This window comes from Anthonomus grandis, chromosome 8 (assembly GCF_022605725.1).
Source record: "Anthonomus grandis grandis chromosome 8, icAntGran1.3, whole genome shotgun sequence".
Classification (NCBI taxonomy): Eukaryota; Metazoa; Arthropoda; class Insecta; order Coleoptera; family Curculionidae; genus Anthonomus; species Anthonomus grandis.
Window position 1 is genome coordinate 6,595,458 of NC_065553.1, and position 20,277 is coordinate 6,615,734.

General features: G+C 30.6%; 2 protein-coding genes across 2 annotated transcripts; one reads left to right on the forward strand and one right to left on the reverse strand.

The window, feature by feature from the left end:
• Positions 1–399: 399 nt before the first annotated feature.
• LOC126739631 (protein arginine N-methyltransferase 9-like) lies at positions 400–12,640 on the forward strand. The gene is made up of 11 exons (XM_050445395.1): positions 400–881; positions 1,099–1,289; positions 3,402–3,616; positions 3,667–3,799; positions 3,850–4,088; positions 7,629–7,847; positions 7,972–8,127; positions 9,825–10,112; positions 11,619–11,777; positions 11,828–12,020; positions 12,082–12,640. The coding sequence occupies exons 1-11, from the start codon at positions 535–537 to the stop codon at positions 12,201–12,203; spliced, it is 2,262 nt and encodes a 753-aa protein (XP_050301352.1). The 5' UTR covers positions 400–534; the 3' UTR covers positions 12,204–12,640.
• Positions 12,641–13,014: 374 nt separating this feature from the next.
• LOC126739629 (uncharacterized) lies at positions 13,015–18,927 on the reverse strand. Its single transcript, XM_050445394.1, has 4 exons — positions 16,902–18,927; positions 14,661–14,867; positions 14,186–14,572; positions 13,015–13,455 (listed from the first exon to the last, which is right to left on the reverse strand). Exons 1-4 carry the CDS (start codon positions 18,815–18,817, stop codon positions 13,359–13,361), a joined length of 2,607 nt encoding a protein of 868 aa, XP_050301351.1. The 5' UTR covers positions 18,818–18,927; the 3' UTR covers positions 13,015–13,358.
• Between the last annotated feature and the right edge of the window lie 1,350 nt (positions 18,928–20,277).

A 20,277-nucleotide genomic window follows, 5' to 3' on the forward strand; every position in this document is an offset into this window, starting at 1 on the left:
AAAGAAAAATAGAAGGACCACCAGACCCAGGAAGAAACCAACACTCCTGGCTAAAAACATAACTTCAGCAACTTGGCCACAATATTTTGCTGAAAACGACATTACACATTGTATGAAGAGTACGGACAAACACAAGGCACCAAAAAATTAAGAAGTACTTATGTGTCAAGTTGGGTCTAAGAAGTCTGCTACTGTCCGACTTAATTATGGCTCATTACGTTAAATTAAACCACATATTTATTTGATCATATGACACATGCAAATTATATCAGCAGTCATAAAGTGCGCTTAACTGATTACGCGCATCAATCGCAATCGATAATGCGATGCACATGTGATATGGCCTTTAGACTTGACATTGACAGACTTGTCAGTTAGTTGTCACTTATGACATTTCCAGAAACTCCCGTCTGGGGATCTACTTCCAAAATGTTTTTGTTAGTTTCTTCCTAATTTCTTAAATTTCTATTGTCCAAACAAAACACGAAACAATTTAAGCTGTGTAATTTCGAGGCTTCAAGCTCACCCCTAGGAATGTTGGGCTCATCTGAATCTCGAGTTCCTAAAATTTTATCCCAAATCTCCTTGAAGCCAAACAAGATGAATAGTACCTTCTATCTGAACAAAGCCAAAGAATGCTTTAAGAATAACAATTATCCTGATGCTTATGAGAATTTTGTCAATTACTTTGATAGTTTGGATGACCCTTCGACTTCAACACCTGCAGTGCAGCTGGGTTTTACTAAGCTAGTTTGCCGAATAGGGATAGTTTTGGAAGAGGCGAATGATACTGAAGAGCTGTTAAAGATATATTTGCAAGCCATTAATTTTTTTCCTAATAATTATATTATCTTGAACAATTTGGGAGGATATTTATTTAAGTAAGTAGCCATATCTAAAAAGATGAACCTTATTTATTGGGAACGCACCTAGAAGCTGAAAAAAATTTAATTATGATTTGGCCATTGACACTGATTATTTTTATTGTAATTAATAATTTTGGCAAGCAATGTGGAACCAATTAGGAAAATTATTGATAATTTTGTATTTATTTTATACTAGGTAGTAATCAAATAATATTTAGTCAATTCTTTGTAGAATGGGCCAAATTGACATAGCAAGAACATACCTAGACAAAGCAGTTGCATGTAGTAAAAATTATCTTCCAGCTGAAAAAAATTTAATGCATTGCAAATGGAGGCAAATTCCAAGGTGGCATTTTAAAATGTTGAATGATGTATGCAGGAATTCTGCTTATTATGAGGCTATTAAAAAAGTTATTGGAAGAGGTAATGGATTGTTATTATGTCTTTCCCAGATAATATTAAATTGGTTTATTTAGATTAATAACATAACTTAAGTGATAACAAAAATATTATACAAATTAATCATGTCATAGTTAGGTTTTTATTTTTAAGACTATATGTTGTTGCTTTTAGAGGCATCATCAGACTGAATCAATTAATTTTTCAATTGTGAATATCACTATCAACAATTTTTAACTTTATATACATATGTTCTTATGCATGTTTTATTTACATATGTAGAAACTTAATTTATTAATAATAATAACAATTTATTTATTTATTTATACCTATCAACATTTACATAAACATTCTGACTATTAAGAATCTAGAAATGGAAAACTAAATTAAGATAACATCATGAGCATATGTCTTAAAATTACTGCAAAAGAAATCAAGACTATCATACCTGTTGACTGTTACAGAAATCCTATTTATGGGATTGTTTAACAGATATGATGTTCAACAAAAGGGAATATGCAGAAGGTTGAAACCTCTAGTTGCATAAATTGGGATATGGATTGAGAAGAGAGCCAAACAGTCAGGACATCTGGTCAGCCCACTCAGCATTTTTTTCAGTTTGCTGAGTATTAAGAAGTACCCCAGATTTAAATAGTCTGTATTTTACCAAGTTTATAAATCTGGAATGGATTTTAAGATAACATATGTCAAATTTTCAATTTGACATATGTTATCTTGATAACAAGGGGACCAGATTATATTTGCAAATTCAATTTAATTGAACTAAAAAGAGGTACAAATCATTTATTTAAAAATTATTTATAGAAGCAATACAAAGTGAAATTGTTGAACCAAAGCCGTCGCAGCTAGTATTGACACTATAATCATAAATATAATTTAGGTTGTATGCCTCTGAGTCTGTTAGTAATCTTTTCACCTTCCTTTTAAAAAGTTTTTGTCCCTTAATCCTTTTGAAACTTTCTGGAGCCTTATTATAAAGCCGGAGGCGCCTGTGAGTCTGTCTTTCTCTGTAAACATTAATCTATGCAGATAACTAACATTCGAGCTAATTAAGCACTAGAAATCTAAAACACTAGAAATTTGTAAAAGTGAACAGCAGAAAGAGTCCCTATCCCTAATTTCTTAAATACCCCTGTTTTGATTAATTATATACCATGTGATCCAAAAATATTAAAACAGGATAAATTTATTTAAAAATACTCAAGATTTGATAAATCAAAATACACAAATAATTATTAATAAGCATTATTATTCAAAACAACCACAAATTAATACAAGAAATATTAAGAGTTTCAATAATATTTTACAAGGTGTCACAGTTGACAGTATCACAGATGTTTGTGGAAAATAAGATATTGAATTTTTGTTGAAAATTTATTTATTTAAATTAAACCATTTACAAATAACATATATCCCAAAATATCACTTATATTTAAAGCACAAGTATATAAATCAAAACAAATCTAATAAAATTAATCTAAGTAATTTTTAAAAAATCTTTTTTAGAGTTGAATTGAAGAGATTTATTTGTTTGCCAAAAGCATTAACCTTACAAATTAGTCAAGAAATAGGCTCATTAATATCATACTTAGCCCTCAGCTTAACCAACAGTTGAGAAAACTCAATGATAATCTAGATAATCCAATATGGAAAGCACATATTAATTAAAACTCTCCTTACCTCAAAAAGTGTAAATGTAAATTGCTTCTCATTGACTCATAGTAATATTCCTTAAAAGTAGGTAGCAAGTATATAAAAAGTAGTTGAAGATCTGTGATCAAATCCAAGTACCTACACACCTAAAGATGTAGTTTCTCTTATGTGACCTTAGAATTTATCTCGACTTCTTATTTCTTATACAATAATACTAACAATCACATACACCAAGGCAAGAACATAAAAATTGTTCGAAACACTAACTGATGAAATGCATAAAAATTATGAGTTAATATAAATAAGATGACAATAATAATATATATATTACATCAAAGACTAAATAGAAAGAATAAATTTCCAATAAGATGCTAAAACAATGAAACTATTAGTATCCAATTTGTTCAATGTTGTAATATTTAACCTTATTACTTAATCACAAATTTCTTATTTCATTTCCAGGCTACAAAAACGTTATTGACATTGGCTCAGGCTGTGGATTATTATCATTAATTGCATCAGAAGATCCAGAAGCCAGTGTCACTGCTATAGAAGAAAACAAAACTTTAGCAAAAATGTGCGAAAATGTGATGAAAGAAAATCACAGGAGTAATGTAAAAGTTTTAAATTGCTATTCAACGAAATTGACAGAGGCACCTGCACCTTGTAATCTACTTGTAAGTGCCAACTTAAGTCTTTGCTTTCACAGTATAAGATAACATTTTAGGTAACTGAAATTTTCGATTGTGCATTGTTTGGAGAGCGGATGCTCGAAACTTTGTTACATGCGCACGAAGTACTGATTACAGAAAAAAATAATTTTAAAATTGTACCATGTGGGGCCAGAGTATACGCAGCTGGTAGGTCTCTTTTTCATGTCATTCAAAAAAATAATGACCTTACCCCTTAGCGATAAACTACAATGACTTTCAAAGTTTCCGCGTGACAAACGAAATTAAGGAGTTGCATTTGTCGCAAATGTGTATAAGACAAGTGGACGCGGAACCTTATGAAGCGGAAGACTTATCGAGGAAAAACATTGAATATTTATCAGTACCTGTGAAAGTATTTGATCTTGATTTTTATGACGTTTTGGAAATGAATGATTTAGCCAATGATGATCTAAAGGCGTATTCCAGATTTATTGAAGTAAGTCTGAAAATTTTATATTCAACTTATTAAATCATAGTTTCAAATATAAGTTGTTTTATGATAGTAAGTCGTTATATTCCCCTAGATGCAAGCATCTGTATGGGAAGAAATAAATAAAAGAGTCCATTTTTTTTGTTCAACATTCATTATAGATTTTAAAGCGAGCTTCTAAATAATTTTTAAAATAGTAACAGTAAGGTAATAAAACATATAATATGATATGGCAACTACAATATTAGGTTACAAAGAGGTAAACTTTTTAAGATTGTTCAGAATATAGTGCTTCACCATTTTACTAATTTTTTTACTTTTGATGTTTCTGGGTTTCTCTTTACCTATACCCTAAAAATTAATTGGATCTCTTTTCAAACTCATTCATGTTTATCTTCATTAGATCTAGTGCTTTGGCTATGATTTATTGGATATCTAATTTTTTCATGAAAGTTTTTATATTTATATAGATTTCATTATACAGTGTGACCCATTTGTTTTCGGGTCACCCTGATAAAAAGTTTATTTTTGGTGCGATTTTGCTCGGGTTTTTTTTAAATGTTAGGTCGAAAAAACTGCATCATTATAAGAAAAAAAAATTCTGCTATGCAAATTCCAAGGCCTACTAATGTCAGTTTTTAAGGGCCAAATTTTAAGAAACCATGCTAGGCATTTTTTTAGCAAAAAATTGTGCACACCACTGGATTTGGCATCCCCCAAAACGGCTTTATACCAAATTTCACCAAAAAATATTAAGTAATAACAATTTTATAACAAAAAATAAAAAGGGAAATTATGCATTTATTTACATTTAAAAATGTGTAGATAGCCATGAAAAAAACAAATTAAACAAAGATAATACAAGCAAATAACAATTTCAAACTAAATACAAATAAAAACAAAGAATAAACTAACAAAAATAAATACAAATAAAATAAAAACAACAAACAAAAAAATTAAAAATTAACCTCTACTAAATTTTTGAAATTTCTACTAATTCACCATTGTTTTCTATGCATTTTACATTCCTTTTGCCTACATTTAAAATAACTTTACGGACTTGCTCTGGATTAATTTCTGAACAAACCTGGATTATTCTGACTTGTAGATCTTCTAAATTTTGAGGTCTTGATTTGTACACTTTTTCTTTAAGTAAGCCCCAGAGAAAAAAATCGAGTGGCGTTAAGTCAGGAGATCTCGGTGGCCACTCAACGAAAGGACTGTTTCGTCCTATCCAACAGTTTTCACAATCTTGATTTAACCAGTCTCTTACTAAACGAGCATTATGGACAGGACAACCATCTAATTGAAACTTTAAATTAAGGTGATATCTTAAGGGTAAATCTTCTAATGCGTTCGAAAATTCATTCTCAAGAAAATTCAAAAATTCAATTGTATTCAAATTACCATTAAAGAAAAAAGGGCCAATAATTTTGTCGCTTAGTATTCCACACCAATTTAATTTTATTAATTTTTTTTAATTTTTTGCGAATACTGTCTCCTTGCATTTATTATAAATTCTGGATTCTGCACGGAACAATGGCGGCAATTTTGACTGGAGACTACGCCATTTGTGGTAAAAGTGGCTTTATCGCTAAAAAGTATTTCATCTAGAAAGTTTCTGTTGTTTAAATATTCTCCCTGAAGCCAATAGCAAAACTTTAATCTTCTTGCCTGGTCACCATCCTCTAAGGTGTGCAAAAATTTTGGCTTAAATGCTTTTATGTTATTTTTTTGCAAACATCTTCTTATACTTTCTCTGGGGATATTAAGGACCAAACTAGCCGTTCTAACACTATTTCGAGGATTGCCGTTAAAATATTTCAAAATGTAATTTTCATTTCTTCTGAGCCCACGCCGTCCATTATGTCTATTTTTAAGTAGATTTTTTGAAACAGATCCTGTTTCATTGAAAATTTTATTAACACGTTGCACAGTACTTAGACTAACTGGTCTATCAGGATGCCTAATATTAAATTCTCTGGCAGCTTCTCTTATCGAACGCGTGTTACCACCAACAAGACGAACAATTTCAATTTTTTCTCTTAAATTTAAATTTTCCATGATTACTAATACTATTTAAACACGTTCTATTACCACTTTTAACAGTTAGATGTCAATAATTTTTAGACACAATAGTGTTCAATATTTCAATAATTTTTAGAGGCAATTTAGAAGTAAAGCGCATTTCTTTTTTTTTTATCATAAAAATGTTATTATTTAATATTTTTTGGTGAAATTTGGTATAAGGCCGTTTTGGTGCATGCCGAATCCAGTGACGTGCACAATTTTTTGCTGAAAAAATGCCTAGCATGGTTTCTTAAAATTTGACCCTTAAAAACTGACATTAGTAGGCCTTGGAATTTGCATGGCAGAATTTTTTTTTTGTTATAATGATGCAGTTTTTTGGACCTAACATTTAAAAAAAACCCAAGCAAAATCGCACCAAAAATAAACTTTTTATCAGGGTGACCCGAAAACAAATGGGTCACACTGTATATAAAATGGTCAATAAATATGTTTTTTTAAGAATAATTTTTTGTATTTTATTCTGCATCATTAGAAGAGGACTTAAAGTTTTGTAATACATAATGCCCCAGAGTAATATTCCATATCTTAGTATTGATTTCACTTAACTGTGGTATGTGGTTATAAGCATACCGCATACCTCTGTTTAAAATATTTCAATTAAGTTTTAATCTTCTCCCGAAGATGCGAACATCGTTAGCGAAACACGTGTCGAGAGTAAAAATAAAGTGTTTTGGTTAGTGGTAATCTCGTAATTTGAGGATCCACTTTATAAATAATGGATAAATAATATGGTTATTATAATAATATTAATAAGCATTTTATTTCGTTCCTTAGAACATTGAAAGGCCTTTGAATGTTCTAAGGCACGTTCAGAAATTTCCAATATTTCCCTTTCCATGGAAATATTTCCATTTACAACACTACCTGTGATTGCAAAATTATATAGTACCCATACAATATAAATCTTAATGAAATTCTACATTGCCTACAAATATTGCCTTAAATTCCCCCAGAGTATATAAATAATTAAGTAATAAGATTGTTTTGCTTTACCTGATTAATTGCATTTTTGATAAGAATGATTGCTAATCTGAACTGAAAGAGCTGCAGTTTATATTTCAGAAAACTGAGAATTCTTACTCTGCCTTAAGGAGTAACTAATTACCAATTTTGCAGAACTTCTGTGACCTAATTGTTTAATGCCTTGATGTTATTATTAGTTGCATTCTTAGTTTTGAGTAATTTTAGACATAAATAATTTTTAGCCATACGTTTTGTTGTATTTTTAAAGTATATAGTTTACTCATAAATTTGAATTTATTTTAGAATGTTGTCGCGGGAAGGCGCTTCTAGTAGTACGTTTATTTTCATAAAAACACCATTTGTCAAAGGTTTTACCAATAATAAAGGGAGTACTGACAAAGTCTGTTTTGGGAAAAATCGCTTTAATTTATCATTATACAGTCAATTGAGTAGTTTGCAGTGAATTTTGTTAAAAAAAATTCTTCTCTATAGTTTGAGTGTCTTGAAGATTCTACCTTGACCTCAATCGCAGTCTGGTTTGAATTGGATTTAGACGAAGAAATTACTATTACCACGGACCCTAGAGTGGAACAGCGGGTAAAATGTTGGGAACAGGCGGTATGCCACCTGGTGCACCCTGTCAAAGTTAGTAGAGGTGAGACGGTGCAGTTTGAGGTGGCCCTCGTCGATAGTCAATTGAAGTTTTATCAGGTATCACTATAGTTCATTTGAAAAACTATATCATTTCATAATTAATAATTTTGAATGAAGAGTTTAGTAATAATAATTAATTGCGAGTGCTGTAATAAAGAAATATTCTAATTCGACCTTTCAGATTACAAAACCTGATGAATGTGTGTCATGTTGGTTAGTATCGAAAGACGTTGTGTCGTTTTTGAACGATAAAGTTCTAGTAAAGGAGATGTTAAAACTTTCGTATAAGTTTCAGCAGGCTGACTTGGTTAAGAGAATTGGGGACCTGAATAAACCAGTAAGTTTCTTTACAAATCCAATGTTTTAATAATTTTAAAGTATAATTATGCTTTTAATATTTGTTGAACGTGTAATTAATTGCAATCGATATATACATATTGAACGACAAACTTCAAATAAACAAGAACAAAAATAATGAGATTCATCCGAATATATCTTAGTAAAATGCACGATAAAATTATAGTGTGAAATGTTGTTCACATTTGAAATTTATTTCATGATCTGAATAATTTTTAAGACAATGAAAATGTTAAATAGAAGATGTTCGAAAATTCGAATTTAAACTCAATTTTCAGCGATCAAGGACGCTATTGTTATAAATTCGGAGATACGCATTATGTATCATCACTTTTTACTGTAAAGTTTAGCCACAATTGAAGTTTATAATAATAATAATAATAAAAAATTAAACAATTACACAATATTTTTTTACTCACAAAAAGGGCGAAGTTTAGTTGATCATGACAAAAGCCAGTCAACTACTCTTCCACTTAACCCTTAGTTCATAAAAACTAAAATTAATAACACACAACAAAAGATTTCTTTGTAAATGAAATAAAATTGACATATACCTATTCTTAATTACCTAATTACAATTTAAAGGCATCCTAAATTATTTTAAAACAATATTAATATTAACTACATAAAGTTTCTTTTATCATTTCTTACAAAGTAAATATAAATAAAGAATAAATAAGAAAAAATATATATAAATGTAGTAACTTAAAATAACATTAAAAAACTAACTAACCATTGGTGAATTGCAAATTTTAACATCTCAATAAAACTCTAAATTTCCATAGTTAAACTCTAATTTCCCGGAGTAAAATATTTGACACTATTTGAAAAGGTTGTTTGGTGTTTTCGTATATCCAGTAGACTAGTTACATTTCTTAATTGAAATTTATGCTTGGTTGACCTAAATGATAGTTTATCATAAAGATACTTTGTCATTTTGCCATAGATAATTCTATGAACAAAGTTTCAAAATCACTCGTTGCTCCATAGTCCTCCACAGTCATATTTTGTGAATCTGCAACATGAGTTTTGAATTATTTGAATTCCTCTTTTATCTAAAAATCCTGTAATTTGTTTAAACTTCAGCACCATAATTAAACAAGGAAAGAATCAGAGAATCGCAGACCATTCTTTTTGTAGCAATATCAAGATGTATAAAGTAGTTTCATCGAGAGATAGATCTTAGTAATAATTGAGTTGATATGCTCTGTTAACTTTAGTTTATTATCCAGTATTATGCCAGAATTTTTCTACTTATAAATGAACATTTCTGATGGTTCTTGTCATGTAAATATGTGTTATTTTGCATCACCGTATCGCCGGGGAAACATTCTTAGAATTCGTACAAACACTACCTCGGGAAAGAATTCTTAGACTTATGACGAACACTACAATAAATTTATACTCACAATAAAGCATATAAATTTTTTTTCAAGAATCATATTTATTTTTTTGATCTGATGAATAATTAAAACAAAAAACATAGTAAAAGTCAAAAGTTTATAGTGGGCCAATTTCTATGCATGCAGTAATAAATAATACCAAAAATACAGAAAGAAAAAAAAAATACAGTATATAAACCATGCAGCTATGGATATACCATATGTTTGCTTAAAACATTTATACGAACAACTCCAACGAACTACTAAGTTATTAAACAACAATTTACTTTGATAGATAATGGACCTTATGCCGTTTCCGCTTTTGGGTTTCACCCTGGCAGCCACCCTACAAGTAAAATTCTACACGGCGATCAAAACCGTACCGGAATTTCATTACGTCGATTTTTTTGATCATATCCTGACAATCAATAACATTCCGCAGGGTAAAATGGTTGTTGTGGAAAATAAAATGGGTCACAATTCGGCCATGTGTGGCATACTTAAGTACATGAAGGAGTGTAAGGCTTGTCTTATCGATCCTGTTAGTAGCGACGGATCGATCAATCCTATCATACAACTTAAGGTAAGGTTATGTTGGGCTTCCTAATTTATTAACATAAATATAATTTTATTCTTATTTAGAACGCGTAATTTTACGTTTTTATTTGGTATTTCCAACATTTTTCAGACTACTTGTTGCATGATTAACTTATTATCACACTGCATACATGCAATGATTTCTTATATAATATAATATTTGCATTTATTTTCAAAGTAATTGCAATGAAATTTTAATGTGATCGACAGTACATCAATAACATTTAGTCATCACAACTACCAGTCGTTTTTTAATAACCTGATCACTCTACATTCCGTATCTCGTTTTATCTTCGACATTTCTTGGCCAAAAAATCAGTTATCTTTAAATATATTTCAAAAAACGGTAAATTGTTTCCAGTATTTTTACTCCTAATATTCAACAAAGTAATAAAGACCAAGGCGTGTCATATAGGTAGTATAACGTAGAAAGTCTGTAATATAATATAAACTCCTGGACAAAATTATCGCACCACTTGATTTTTAGAGATTTTTTTTTAATAAAGATAAAAAAATAAGCAAACTTATAAGCATTGTTAACTATGCATTATTAATTAACAAAAACAATTGACATATTCTATTTAACAAAACGAGATTTAAGTAACTAAATTCAATACAAGGAAAAGCATCGATTTTCACTAACTTCAATTTTGATACAAAAATAAAACAATAGACCCATAATGAATTCTTAATAACGTGTATTGCCACCTCTAGCTGCAATGACCGCTTGAAGTCTTCGCAGCATTCCTCGTATCAAATTATGAAAACTATCCTGCGGATGTATTCTCACTCCTCACGAGCAGCATGTTCCATGATAAAGCATAAACATAGTTTTTGTCCAGTTCTGCTTTTTATACGAGAAAAGATATTATAACTGTTTTAACTGATATTTATTTTTATTTAAATTTTCTTGACAAAATAATTAGTGGTGCGATAATTTTGTCCAGGAGTTTAGTATGTATGTATTAGTTGTTAATTGGAATACTTTTCTCTTGCCTCACTTTTATATATTTTAAACCAAAATTTTCGGTGAATTACTTTAACATAACAAAAAATATATCTGTTTGTCTATAGTCGTAGGTAATTACTTTAATATAGAAAATAAGCAATTTTGAGTAATATTTACAAATATTATGGGTTTAAATTTACAAAAATAGACAATCATATTTTTGATTCTGGATATTCTAAAGAATCATACCACAAGAGTTGTTAGTTTTTACATCCTAAGTCAACCTCTTTTTTTGTATATTTTTACAAAAGTATGAAAGCTCTTACTAAAAATTGTATTGCAACTGATTTGTTGCAATAATAATGCAATCCGAGAATTAGGCATTTTTAACTGTTGGGATATGTTCGCATGGAAAATCTAATTAAAAAAATTGTCCATGTTAGAAAGAATACTTCTATCCAATCAATCTGTGACATTTTTTTAAAAATTTTACTGGTTACTTCAATGCTGATGCAGGTTACTTCATGCTATGCTGATTTGCAGGAAAAAATCCGATCAGATCAACCGGATATTTTTATGATGCCTCTTAAAGTCACCGTGAAAATTGTCCTGATTTATTCCGACCAATTGGAAACGTGGAACGTGGTCAATGATCAAAACGTTTTTAACTATAAAATCGCTAAGTTTATGAACGAATATACCGTAAGTTTTACATATTGTTTCTTAAAGGTGACTAAATTAGCATTTTTTAGGGATATGAACACCCTGATTTAGATTCTGACTTCACGTATACCGATTACTCCAATCCGATCACGTTCACGGTGGACGATAAGGATTACGTGAAGAAAACCCAAAATATTTTGGTAACAAAGACCGGCCACATTAATGGCTTATATACATGGTACGAGATGCAGTTTTATAGTAATATCGATTTTTCGGCTAAAAGTAAGTGTTGTGATTAGTTGAAAATAATTTGCATTTTTTATTCATTCCTTAATGTTTTTAGATAGTTCACACATAAAGAAAAGCTGCTATCTACTAGAACATCGTCCAGTCGAATTAGGTGATTTATTTAGGGTAGTTATGCGTAGAGAGGGAACATACATCGATTTTCGCCTCGAAGAATAAAAACAAACTCTGACTACAACCGATGGTTTCTGTGTGTCCCTTTTTACTGTGCAACTTGATTGGTTTTTGGTTAATCGGTGTAGATAGTGTAAATAAGGTTTTCAGAAGTAATTTAAATATTTATAATTAACGGATTTCTTGTTGTAAATAAGAATAAGTGTTTTCTAAAGGGTCCTATTAACATTCCATAAGTTTTAACATATGCTCGAAAAATTACGGTATAACGTGTACAGGGTAGAACAAAAGCACTGAACAGTATTGAACTATCATATGTCACTTTTTATGATTCTTTTTACTATATGTTATTTAAAAATTACTGAAATTGTTCTTTTTTGGCTCATTTAAGTATTACATATAGGTTTTTTAATGTTTTTGGTAAGGTCACTGTAATCCTTTTTAAATCATCATTGTGAGAAAAATATATGTTATTAAGTTTTTTTCTTAGTTTTTTTATTTCACAAAGAATCAGTGCACTAGCAGTAAATATTTCCAATAACATACCATAAATATAATATATAGATATGTTATGCAGGATTGTGATTTAATAACAGATCCATTTAAAAAGCTTTGGTCTTTCTGGATAATTAGTAAGCTCCAAGCCTCTAAATGCAGTCCGAGATCAGACCATAATACAAAACGGGCAGTTTCCTGTTAATCCTGCAAAAGATAGTAGAGTAAAACCTCAAGATCTTCGCAGTTTCAGTTTTTTTTATTAAATTCATATAAACCACAAAATTTGTGCATCATTTAGCACATTTTTTTAAATCATTTATAAGGTAAAACTTATTATAGTTAAAAAAACTAAACCAAACTTTGTATAAACCATCTTTATTCATTACTCAACAAGAATAAATCCCACCTGGTTTAAAAAAATATTTGTTAATAGTACAGGTACAGCATACAAATATAGTAAAATAAATAATAAGTTAAAAAAAAATCAGTAAATAGTAAAGTTAAACGATTAAATATTAATATAAATGGCAAACTATTTGTACTTTTTTAGAGTTTTCTTGATGATGAATACAAAATCTGCTTTAAGCCTACTCCAAATGGCCAAATTGAGAAACAAACTTTATTAAAAACCAGGTTTGTAATAATGTACACTTAACCAACTAAAAATTTATATTATCACAAAGAGCTATTATGATTCCTAAATCATTTTAGGAAGTGATTATAAGAACACTCAGGATCCTTACATGTACCATTTACTTCAAACGGGCAGATGATTTTAAACGGGTCTTCTATGGCTTTTCTGGAAAGTATAGACAGTATATTACTGAACAGACATGGCCTATAATTATAATTAATAATTTCACATAGTATATGTATTTACTTTATATGGAAAAACTCAATGTCACTTAGTGGTCGATTTAAAAACCTAAAAAAATTATACGGAAATTGAAAAGAATACATAAAAATTGTATTTTTACTTCTATCTTGTCCGCCCTGTATTAACTTAGCAATTTTAATAAAAATTACCTAATTAATTTAAATTTAAAGACTAGGTAATTTAAATGTAAATTGACTAAGTAATTTTGTATCATTCAAATTTTAAACATACGATTTAATTTCTCTAGATAGGGATGGTTCTAGCTAACTTAAAAAATAGAAAGAAAGCATATGTTTTATTTAATATACTTATTTTCTAAAAATGTCATATTGGCCAGTTATTGCACCAAAATTTTGTACCCAACCATTAAAGTTAATTTACCAAAACAACAATTCTGTTTCTGATTATTCAGTTTCTTAGCTAACATTAATTATAAATCCAGTAACTATTAATGCACTAGATCAGCCATCAACAAATGACAAAAATGCAAGAAATAACTTTAATAAAAAAATAAGGTGCAGAATTACTTTGAAAATATTAAAAAAAAAAAGTTAAAATATTTAGATTTGAATAAAAAAGCTTAATCATAAATCAATTGGCATTATTATGGATTACAGTTTTGTAATGGAAAGCTAAAAGACTCTTAACTAACCTTCTCGTTGAATCGAATGGAGACACATATCTCACTTTGTCCAACCTCTTATCTTCACGACACTCTTCCTTCTGAAGAACTGCCACCCTTGCCGCAGATTCCTGAATAATAGGATCAATATCATTTGGATCTACCACTGTCAATTCATCCGAGGAATCTTTTGGACACAAAGTTACATCATCCAAATAATTCTTGTTATTACGTATTGTGCTTTGCTCCCACGTGTTTGCCATAGGCGAATTATTTCTTTTCAGTTCAAATGATATCTTTGAAGCACTGGGGGTGAATGGAGAAGGCAAACTTTGTAAATTTTTACCTGTTACAGGCTTTATGGGAGTGGAAGTTACTAGGGTGGTAGATAAAGTTAATTCTTTGGTTTTGGTTGGGCTGAAAAAATAATTTTAGAATGCAAGTCAAATGTAAGTAAAAATATTTTAAAAAAGGTTAAACTGGTTGGACGGTAAACCAGACTAACCTGATGTCAAGCTTCTTTTTCTCTTCAATCAACTCCACAATGGCAGAGGACATGGTTCCATGTAGCATATCCTGTCTTTCCCTCAGTTTGGTTAACTCTTGGGTTAACCTTTCAACCTCCTGGTCGCAGTGTTTTTGCTGTTTATTCAGGTCAATCATTGTTTTAACCAATGGTCTTAAGGATTTGTATTTGTCCTGAATCTGTAACCTTTGTGCGATGGGGAAAAGTTAATTTTCGAGGCGATATGTCGAGGACTATATTTTAATATTTCTAATTAAATTGTTAGATTGATTCATGCAATATCTGGTCAATAATTAAAGAAACAAGATGAACAAATAGTCCTCAACAAATTACCTCTAAATATTAATACAATAGGTTGTTTTTCAACCAAAAATAATGAATATAGCTAAGGACTTCCCAATATAAATGATCTCAGAAACATAGAGGTTTCTTGTCAAGTAATGTTTCTGAAGTGTGAAAAATATAGAGGAACCATATGAAATATTGGTGAACTATTCAAATAATTCTAATAATGCCAAATTGTTTAATATTACTTAAGGAAACAAAAAGCCTGGTGATCACTTTTTATAGATGAAGCATATAATGTCATCATAATATGGCCTAGTTCTGAATGATAGTTAAGAAAACCCACTAAAGCCAATGCAAATTCGGCTAAAAAATTGTTTAATATCATATTAATGGCTAACAACATCTCAAGAACTGATAAATTATACATGAACTAAAAAAGAAAATATTTCTAGCATAACTTAGACAAAAGTCTATTTAATATGATCCTTCAAATTTGCTATAACCAAAATTAGAAACATTTTGATATAAACCCATCCATCTCAGATACAACCGCTCTTGCTTCAAATCTGTGTAAATCACATCCACTTTATAACCCTCCTTGAACTTCTTGGAAGTTTCCTTTGTAAAACCCATGCTATCTTGGAATGATATGTTGTTAAAAATGTTGAAATAATGTTACAAAACTAGTTATAATTGACTCAATCTTGGAGAAACTCAAAGCAAACTCTCTGCAATAAATGGAATGTGATTATTGGAAAAATTAACAGCAAATGCATTAGTAATGTCCTATGGCTTTTCCTAGATACTCCATGATGCGCTATTCCTTACAGAAAACACAAATCAAGGAGATTGCTTAGTCTGGCATCTAACTTGCAGAGGGTAGTCATTATAAACTTGAACAAGTCCTGTTTTTTGATACCTTTCATGTAGCTTGTTTTTATGTGTCAGCTTTTTCTTAAGTTGATTTGGATAATGTTGTACATAATGTAACACAAGTATCTGCTTGGATGTATTAGAAGTATTCATGAATTTATGGAGATATAGAGAAAGTCCTTAAAAAATCTCTATTATGCTCTTATGTGCCTTCACCTAAAGTATAAGTTTTGTATCGGGTTCCCATACTGTGGCATTCACATTAACTGCCTCAAATTGGTGAAGTACAAGTTCTTAAAATTTGTAGCATATAAGGTAAATATTTCAGATAATTATGATTTGTGTATTATGAGATATTCCCAAATACTTGAATTGTCATCAAAGAAGAGATCTCTTAACCCTTTATAAAATTCTTCATAGTAGGAAGTCAGCTCCTAAATTTCTTGGAAAAACTGCTTTGTATATTCCATTAAGACCTACAAGAGGCAATATTATTTTTCACCATTGAGTAAATTTATCTCTAGACCACCAGATTATAGGTAATCAACATTCTGAAAATTCCTTCTTTGGTTCATTATGTACATTCCTGAGGCAGGTACATCAGTACACATTTATATTGATTTGTTAAGTGAGGTTTATTTCATTAATAATTTAAGATTTAATTAATTAATATTACACTGTTATGATGTATTTATTTTTAAGATATTTGATTAAGTTTACATATTTTGTAATTGTCTCTGGCCTATGATAAATAAAAAAATAAGGATTTGACTATACCATGCCAGAAACTAGTGGAAAAATATAGATGTATATTATCCATGAAAATTTGCATCTATAACCACAGCAGTTACAAAACATCAAAAAAATCCTAAATTCCATTTTATTGGCTATGTGGAAATTGTTTTCGAAATCCACCTTCCTCTGATCATCCTGGTTGACTGTGTAACATTGAATATTATAAGTATATTTATTTCTATATTACAGTATCTACCTACTCTAAATCTACAGTAATACAAAAGTTTTTTTACTTGAAAACAAACCTTAATAAAATTTACATACCTTCCATTGGTCTTCCACTGTAACTCCCGCAATTTCTCCCTCATGAGTGCAGACTCCCTTTTCCTTTCTCTGTCTCTTTTTAAAGCTTTTAATTCTTGAAGCTTAAATGCATGTACTTTTGCTTCCAACTCTTTCGGCAGCTGCACATTGGAGTCTTCTGTCTGAGTAAATTTAGTAGACTTCAATGAGGGGTTAGCAGGCAACACTTTATTAGCTTGCAATGTTATATTTGCTGAATTCACCACATAATTCTTCTTAGAAATAAATGTTTGAATGGTGTTTTTTTTAGAATTCTGAACAGTCAAATTTAATGTAGTACTTTCAGCTGGTTTACTGACTTGTTTTGTGTTAATAGGTTTATTTGGGATAACTGTTTCTGCTTCTTTACTTTTCTGATTGACAGTTATTTGTGAATTGTTATTCATCTTGGCCTGAACATTCTTCATTTTCATCTTTAGTAAGTTCTGTAGCTTCCTGTATTCCTCCCGTTTACTTTCAGATAGGTACTTTAAGGCAGACTTTTCTAAATCTACTGGTTTTGTTGTAGTCTTTTTAGTAATTGGGGGTGTTGCTTTGTTTAATTCTGATTCCACTTTAGCTCTTTGCTCTTTCAGAAATTTCTCTACAGAACTCATTATTTCTTCATCAGGCTTTTTTTGAATAGTCTCTTTGGTTACAGGCACTTTTGCTTCACTCTCAGTTTCATTAGATTTCTCTATAATAGTTTCAATATTTTTATTCTCACCTACTTTTTTAATACATTTCTGAGGACTATTGGATATGTCCCAATCAGAATCAGATTCTGAATCAAGAGTAATAATTAGAGGCTTAACCTGGGGCATATTTATTAGCTTTGTAGACTTTTGAACATTATTTATGGTTTTTTTTGTATTTGTTAAAACTCTTTTTACCTTATTATTTAATCTAAAATTAGTTATTTTATTTAAAAAATGCTTATTTTGCCTTATTCCTTCTTTAGCTTTGGTATTGGAGGGATTTTTATTTTCCACCTCTGGTTGGCTTTTCATGATTTTTTTGGACATTGATGCAAGTAACAAAGCCCTAAGAACGTCCTCATCCTCATCAGGTGACAGTGCAGCATTATTTTCAGAGTCTATACTAGGCTGAGGTGATATTTCTGGTATTTGAACTACTTCTTTCGCATCTTCAGAATGATTAATGCCAGTATTTTCTTTATTTTCATTTGTGCCTTTTTTCCTTTTTCTTCCCTTGGAAAATTTATTTCTTATAGCAGTTTTTAAAGCTTCAAGCCTGAGCTCCATCAGTTCATTGTCTAATTCCTCATTTTTATTGTTCTTTACTATGCTATTTTCAGAGTCACCTGAATTATTCTCTAACCCACTCAAATTCATGTCAGATTCACCAGCAGGTAACTCAATTACACTGCTTGTATCTTGTTCTACAAGGTCTATAACAGTTACTGATTCTTTAGTTGCAACTGATGAGTTGAGTTCAGTTTCTGGTTCGAGGTCCTTCACCATGGCTCGCAAACGAGTCCTTAAACTGTTTCTATGTGCCTCTTCAACCTCCAGATGTACCGCTGCCTTAAGTTGCAGTTTCAATCTCTCGGCAGTGGGAGATATACTTTCATCCTCACTGCTATCGGAGTTGGGTGTGCTCTTTCGAATCTTCTTTCTTTTTTTTAGACGTTGAGTGCGGCTTCTTCTTCGTTTCTGACAATTCTCCAGGCTTTCAGAGATATCCTCCATTTCGTTTTCAGTCACGCTACTCAAAGACAAAGCTGATAAATGGTGACTATTGGAAAAGGACTTACCATTTGGGGTAAAGGTCATTGAGCTGTCGGAAATATCTTCCAACTCGTCTGAAGAAACAATTTCACCTTCTTCGGGGCCCTCCTCGGGCTTTGAAGGCAAATTTACCACGGTTTCAGGCATTTTTTTTTACGAATGCGGAAAATTGGAAAGAAAATATTCGCGAATAATTGGAAGATTTTAAATCAGGAAGTTTGCCTTTTTTTAGGTAAATCAAAAATGGCGTGACAGCTTTCAATTGTGATTGACAGTAATGACATGATTTTGACATTATGCTCGCATTTTGAACAGTAGCAACAGGAAATCATGCCAACAGCAGGGTCTCGAAAGCTTGGGCGACTTACGGAACACTGATAAGGCATCTACTCTTCGACATATAGATGGCGGTGAGAAACGAAATTACCTACTTGAGACTACACGGACTGTCCAGCATCTGATTGTCATATAAATGTTGGCGGCACAGTTCTTTAGCTTGCACAGTTTTATTAATTAAATTTTGAGAAAAATCTTAACAAAACTGATCTGTTTTCATATTTCGCACATTTTCCCGGGTGTTTAGTTCAGATTGATTTAGCTATGCTAACACCTGGGATAAACGAAAATTTCTAATAAAGCAGTGAACTAAATTGTTGTAAAAGAACTGAGAAATAACCAGTAAAAACTTTGAATCGAATATACATTGGCGATATTGCATTTGCATAAGTAGTTATTGCAATAAACTTTTTTTTTTGTACAAATAACAACCAAAGCGAGAAATGGAATCTGAGGGAAAAGAAGTTTTAAATTGTGTTGTTAACCCTTTCCAGCCCAAATTATTATTTTTTCGAAAAAAAATTTTTTTTTTGTTTAACTATGTGACAGGGACTGTATCTAGATAAAATACAGTGAAAATTAATTTTTTCTAATATTTGGTAAGAAAAAAAAAATTATGATTCCATATGGAGTCAGTGGGTAGAAATTAAGTAACAATCATTTTTTTGCAATTTATTGTTATCTCAGAAAAGAAACTTGGAAAATTCTTAAAAGTAACAGACTAAATTTTTTAGTCAAAGTAATAAAAAAAAACCAAAAAGCACACCCTACATTGTATGAAAGTCTATAAAACAATTTTTGTCTTTGGTCAGACATAAAGCAACTTGACATTTACTACATTGAACTCTACTACTATAAGCCTTGATACAGTTTCGACATCTCTTTTTGGGTTCAATATGTGTGGGCCAGTGATTGATGTTCTCAAACCGTAGGTCATCAATTGGATTCAAATTAACCTTTCTTTTTTTAGGAGGCTCAGGAGTTTGATTTCCAAAAAAGAACCGGAGAGTTTGCAGATGTACATGATGCAGGTCTCCCTTTTTTTCTGATTATAGGGTCTTGATATATCAGGGCGTGTGCAATTTCGGACCTAAATACCAGTAACCTCTTAAAGGTTAATATATTCTTTTGATCACAGTGTCTTCTATACAGCAACCAAGCATTCACAATTACTCATATCAACCAATTGAAATATTATTTGTAAATAATATCTCCTAACACCAAATCTAATTCGATATAATGCAACAAGCATGTCACTTAGGTCTACACCC

Coding starts and splice junctions, on each gene's coding strand:
- LOC126739631 (XM_050445395.1), top strand. CDS start 535: ATGTTGGGCTCATCTGAATCTCGAGTTCCTAAAATTTTATCCCAAATC. Junction 882..1,098: donor TTGGGAGGATATTTATTTAA/GTAAGTAGCCAT, acceptor AATTCTTTGTAG/AATGGGCCAAATTGACATAG. Junction 11,778..11,827: donor AGTTTATGAACGAATATACC/GTAAGTTTTACA, acceptor AGCATTTTTTAG/GGATATGAACACCCTGATTT.
- LOC126739629 (XM_050445394.1), bottom strand. CDS start 18,817: ATGCCTGAAACCGTGGTAAATTTGCCTTCAAAGCCCGAGGAGGGCCCC. Junction 14,573..14,660: donor AAAAAGAAGCTTGACATCAG/GTTAGTCTGGTT, acceptor TTATTTTTTCAG/CCCAACCAAAACCAAAGAAT. Junction 13,456..14,185: donor CCATTCGATTCAACGAGAAG/GTTAGTTAAGAG, acceptor TATACTTTCCAG/AAAAGCCATAGAAGACCCGT.